Source organism: Crocuta crocuta, unplaced genomic scaffold (genome assembly GCF_008692635.1).
Source record: "Crocuta crocuta isolate KB4526 unplaced genomic scaffold, BGI_CrCroc_1.0 scaffold343, whole genome shotgun sequence".
Classification (NCBI taxonomy): domain Eukaryota; kingdom Metazoa; phylum Chordata; class Mammalia; order Carnivora; family Hyaenidae; genus Crocuta; species Crocuta crocuta.
Window position 1 is genome coordinate 2,861,444 of NW_027532679.1, and position 5,613 is coordinate 2,867,056.

Sequence of the window (5,613 nt, forward strand, 5' to 3'; positions counted from 1 at the left end):
TTGGGGGCGCGGGTATCTGGTCAGGACTTATAGGCCTGGCGACACTGGGCCTCCCAGAGCAGCATTCTGCCACAGGCCACACTGCAGGGACCCCACTCAGCTCTACCAGGGGCCTCAGCAAGCACTGCTTTTCCAGAGGCAGAAACAGTCTCTGAGTCGCTCGGGCCCACCGCTCCCTTCCTCGCTCAGGGGGAGGCACCGCCATAAGCCAAGCTGCACAAGCCGGACTCTGCGGGCATTGGTAGCTGTTCCCCGATTTTCTCTTCTACACATCTCCCATCAATTTCAGTCCAGCACCCCTGCGACTCCCCAGTGCCAGGCCACCATCACCTCTCCTCTGGGTAGCAGTTAAACCTTCTGGCTAGTATGTCCATGCCCCAAGTCTCAGCCTCTCTGATCAGTGATTCACCCTGCTGCGAGAGTGAACCCTTTGTTTTTTTAAACCAGTTTTGTAAAGTGGAAGCATAATATACATACAAAAATGTGACTCATAGATATACAATTAGAGGAATAACTACAAAGCAAGCACACTTTTGTAATCTCCACCTGGGGCATGAAATAGATTAACAGCCCCAGAAGGATCTATGGCCCCCTCCCAGGCACTGCACTCTCCTCCTGCCTGAAGGTAGCCAAAGAGCGATCCTTGTAAATGGCAAAGTGGATCATGTCCATGCCCACCACTGCCGCCTTCCCACGGAATGCAGAGCAAAGCCCTGACCAAAGCCTGGGGCACAGTCTGGTCCCTCTTGATTCTCTGGCCTCATCTCACTCCTCGGGCCCCAGGGCCATGACCTTGCTGCTCCTTCCTTCTGCGATGCTCTCCGCCATCATAAAACCTCCTATCGGTAGGAACTTGGACCAGGAAAACTCTCCTGTCTCAACTCTCAGAGTCTGCTAACTCCTGCTCATCCCTCTGCTCTCACTTCAAATGTTATCTCCTCAGGGAAACTTCCCTAGATTTCTCAGAGTAGATCAAGTCCTGCTGTAATTCTTTCTGGGCAGCCTGAACCTCTCTGTTATAGCATCGATCACCATTGTAACTACACATATCTGAGTCTCTTCCCCAGCAGAATATGGGCCCTGGGAGGCAGGGATCTGCTTTGCCCGCCAGTGCCTGGTATAGAGTAGAAGCTCCTAAATATTTGCAGGGCATAGAAGAGGTTACAAAGCGTCACCACCACCTCTCCAGGGGGCTCCGACCACCTAACTAGGAATGGTGGAGCTGAGATCTGGACTGTGAATGTCCCCAAGACAGGGTGATGTCCCATTCAGCCTGGGGAACCCCAGGGCCTAAGCCAGGGCCTGGCACACAGGGTAGTGAGGGGTTTGGAGTCAGACCCGGGTTCAGATGCTACCTCTTCCACTTACAAATTCATATGTTGCAGCCCTAAGCCCCAGGACCTCAGAATGTGACTGTATTTGGAGACAGGGACTTTAAAGAGGCAACTAAGTTAACATGAAGCCATTACTATGAGCCTTAATCCAATCTGACTGGTGTCCCTGTGAGAAGAGCAAGTTTGGACAGAGACATCGGGGCACAAAGGAAGGATCAACAGAAGGCACGGGAGAAGGGGGTCATCTGCAGACCAAAACCAACCAACCCTACGGGCCCCTGATCTTGGGTTTCTAGCCTCCAGAACTGTGGGGAAATAACTTTCTGCTGCTTAAGGCCCCAGTCAGGGGGGCAGGGGGACTTGGTTAGGGTCTCTCCAGCTGACGAACGCACTCGCCACCTCCCCTCCTCATTTCTGACCTCTCCCTCCTCTCCCTCCTTCCCTCTCCTCTTGCTACCCATCCTTCCCCTGCCTTTCTGCGTGGATATTTTCCATCCCACCCTTGACTCAGATGGGGAAAAATGGGAGACAGGCAGCTTCACATCAGCAGAGACCCAAACCTGATGCTCTCAGCTCTGTGGAACTACGATCCTGCCCTGTGTCCCAGGGAACCAGCACCGGTGCCAAACCCCCAGGGTCAGCCAGGGTCCCAGCGGAGCCCAAGGAGAGCAGTCCCAGGAGGGAAATAAACAGGTCCTCTGCCCCGCTTGAAGGGTCACACCAGAACACACGGGACAGCTCTGGAAGGTACCATGCCCGGCCACTGCCGGGGAAAGATTTGTGTCTATGCCGTGGGAACTTCTGCAAGACAGGCACAGACAGGCCAGGTGAACAGGCTGCTGGCTGGATGACTCACACCTTCCAGGCGCCCCTGCCCTTGACTGCCCTCGAATTAGCATCCCTCAGTAAGACTTCCCAACTAGTGGAGAGTTCAATTTGGTGGAATAAATACTGTGATGAGAGAGGTACAGGGGCACCAAACTGAGGCTTGGGGGTCAGAGAGGGCTTCTGGTGGGGGGTGGACAGTGGCATCTAGGAGGAGGTCTGAGGATGAACGGGGCTGGCCGTGCAGAAGGAGCAAAGAGTGTGCCAGTCAGAAGACAAAGCATCTGCAAAGACAAAGAGAAGAGAGCACAGGGAACTGAAAGAAGTTCATTGTGGGCATTGGGTGGGTAGGGGCTTGTCAGGAAACAGGCCAACCAGGAAGAGGATCCTCTGTAGTTTAGGGGCTGCCTGGGGAGTAAGTAAACTCCCCCAAGCTCACCGCTCTCACCCTCTGTGTGCCCCCCTGCATTCACCAGAACGCAGGGGAGGCGGTCTCTCATGACTCAGAGAGCTGCATCTTCACAGCCTCTGTCATTCCCTGCTGCCAGTGAAAACACTGGCCTTGAAAACAGGGTTGCCAAGATTCTCCTTACCTGGGAGAGGATGCAATTTGGCGCGGGGGGCACTGGCCGGCTCGGAGGAGGCCTCCTGGATGACTCCTTCCTCTCCACTGGGGACCCAGCCCCTGGGGAGTTCCTAGCAGCCCTGCTGAGGTGCACTGGCAATGGTGCAGGTGGGGATCCACCACGAAGATAGTCTGGAGGGGGCCGAGGAGGAGGCTGGGAGGGCTTTCGTAGGGTTTCAGGGGTGTTGGTCACCTGTATGCGTAAGACAAGAAATGCCTGAGAAACAGGAACCCTCAATATACTGAAAAAAAACTCAAGGCAGGGTGTCCCTGTGTGTCTGGCTGAGAAGGCCAGAGGCCAAAAGGAGGCATGCTGACCTGCCAAATCCCGGGGTTCCAGAGGTCAGGTATAATCTTTAAAGTCATTAGGGGATGTCAGAACCAACTGAATTTCTCTCAAGCCAAGTTCGGCTTTTATTACCAATCCCATAGGCCCACAGAGGCTCTTAGGAAAATCCAGCAGGGTACTGAGGTCTAAAGGAAAAGCAGCAAAATTCAATGGTACAAAGCCCTTACCTTTCGCTTGCCCTGGGGCGTCTGCAACTTAAACGTTGGATTGGCATGGCCAGTTCCACTGTTCTGAGACACCCTGAAGGGACAGCTAGTAACAAGGGATGGGGGAGAAGGAAAAGGCGAAATGTTCATCAAGGGTCAGTGCCTGAGTTCCCTCTGGCCCAGAACCACCCAGCAAGCAGCTCAATCTCCCCCAAGTCTTCTCTGGAGAAGTGAAGACTCCCTACATATGGAGACACTGTGTGGCCAGTGGAGAGCTCTCATGCAAAGAGTTGCCCCTTAGAAAACAAGAGTTTTCCTCAGCACCTTCTCTTTACCCTTTTAAGAACTTTCTCCCTCAAGGAGACACAAGGATGTCACCAGCCATCAACCAATTCCTTTCTGGCATATATCCAGAAAGACTTGGGATTTTAAATACTTCCAGAACAAGTATAATTTAATAGAGAACTCAAAAACTACACCTCCCCAGGCAAAGAAATGAATCACTGGGGGAAAAAAGTCTTTGTCTTGAGTTGATATCCCCATGACTGACTTAGACTAGTCAGTCGTCTCTGTTGCCTCAGTTTTCTGCCCTTTAAAATGCAAAACAAATCAATTACAAAAAGGATGGCAAATAGATTTCATTTTATATTCTAACTTGAATTGGTTAGGGGCAGTCTGATTAAAAGGATTCTGAAGTGACAACCAGTAGAGCATATTTAGAGTAAGATCAACTAGTAATGTTTGGCACGTTGGTGAAGCAAGGCAGAAGGGAAGATGGCGGCATGTACTGCTCATTTGCCTTCTCTGAATTAGACCCACTACCACCAGTTTTGTTGTTGCTGTTTTTTTTAAACTGGGTTCTGCCTACAGAAAGCTTTATGATCCATAAGTGGACCCACGTCCTTCATGGCATCCCATCATACCTGAACTGTTGCCTCAACTTGGAAGGGAGGGCTAAGGGCTTGAGTTGGCCCAGTTTGTTGTTCTGTTTACAGCAGTGGTACATCACCATAAGGAATGCCAGCACAAATATGGCCGTGAACACTCCGGCTATCACAGGACCAACACCTTCCAGAAAGAGAACCCAAGTGAGAAATTTAGAAGCTGTTTGGGCTGCAGAAGTGGAGTTCAAATACAGTATTCTTCATTCTTCTTCAGATATTTGATTTGCACTTAATTTGTATTATTTATTTTAACTTAAGAAGTATAATAAACACACATACATTATGTACCCCTGGGAAACCACTAATATTAGCTTAAACAGCCAGGTCAACTTCCTTTGTGCAGACCTTACAGTGAAGCTTTTCCAGACACTTCTGTTTAATTTAAGAGTTCCTTTTGAGGCCAGGAGTTCAAGCCCTATTATTACTTACCACTAGCTTTTAGCCTGAATCATGGTTTTTCTGGACACAAAGTAACCAACCTCAAATGCTGAGAGGCTGAGACTGATCTAAGACTAAAAGTCCCACAGATGACCCACAATTTCATATTTGGTTTCATCAAAGCTACCTCAAATGTCACAAATTACAAATTTAAATGAACAATATATACATATATATATATTGCCTACTGGTGTGTGTGTGTATATATATATATATATATATATATATATATACAAGTGACACACTACTTTTGTCTGTTTTCTAACCAGAGTTTCTTTTCTAAAAGATTTTGTTCAAATAAAAATACTTCGCTCTTAAAAAAAAAAAGCTTGGAAGCCATAGGGCTAAAATCTCCGTGATTTACACTAAAAACTGCAGTACATTTTTCTAGTTTCTCCATATGAAGCTTGTTCATCCAGGGAATCTGAACCATTATAATGTGCCCCAGGTTCATGATTATTTTTATGTGGCTGAGAAGGACTGGTTGCCACCCACTGTCCAAAACTAGACAAGATCATTCAATAACCTATGATCTGTCTCAGTCTCTCTCTCAACCAAGCAGTGTCGCCCTTCTCAGTAGAAATGATAGAGAAAGAGCAACTGATATGGGCCCCACAGCAGCCTGCCAGCCCCAGCCACTCTCCCACTTGGCCCTTCTTTTGTGTTCCCTCATCTACAAAATCAGGATAACGGAGTTGACTCGTTCTTTCTCTACAACAGGCCACCTACCCCAGCTCACAAAAGTAGGCAGAGGCCCTGCGCAGGCCAGGCACTTACTCTCAGGGGGCATAGGCCCACTGTCAATGCTGCCCCCCTGGCCAGGGGTGTTGCAGAAGGGTGGGGCCCAGCCCGGGAAGCAGTGGCAGTTCTGGTTGTTGTTGCAGACCTGAAGCAATGGAAGGGCACAGGTGTCAGCGACCTGGAGAGCTCCCCCCCTCCCCCCCTCCCCCCC

General features: G+C 49.8%; 1 protein-coding gene across 2 annotated transcripts in view; it reads right to left on the reverse strand.

The window, feature by feature from the left end:
• The window catches only part of ADAM19 (ADAM metallopeptidase domain 19), a 98,512-nt gene that overhangs the window by 7,452 nt on the left and 85,447 nt on the right, over positions 1–5,613 (reverse strand). For both annotated transcript variants that reach the window (XM_077780786.1, XM_077780785.1), the window contains exons 18-21: positions 5,439–5,547; positions 4,203–4,347; positions 3,301–3,385; positions 2,753–2,977 (exon numbers count right to left, since the gene is read on the reverse strand). In XM_077780786.1, coding sequence (XP_077636912.1) covers positions 2,753–2,977; positions 3,301–3,385; positions 4,203–4,347; positions 5,439–5,547 — 564 coding nt within the window. The remainder of the gene's footprint in view (positions 1–2,752; positions 2,978–3,300; positions 3,386–4,202; positions 4,348–5,438; positions 5,548–5,613) is intronic.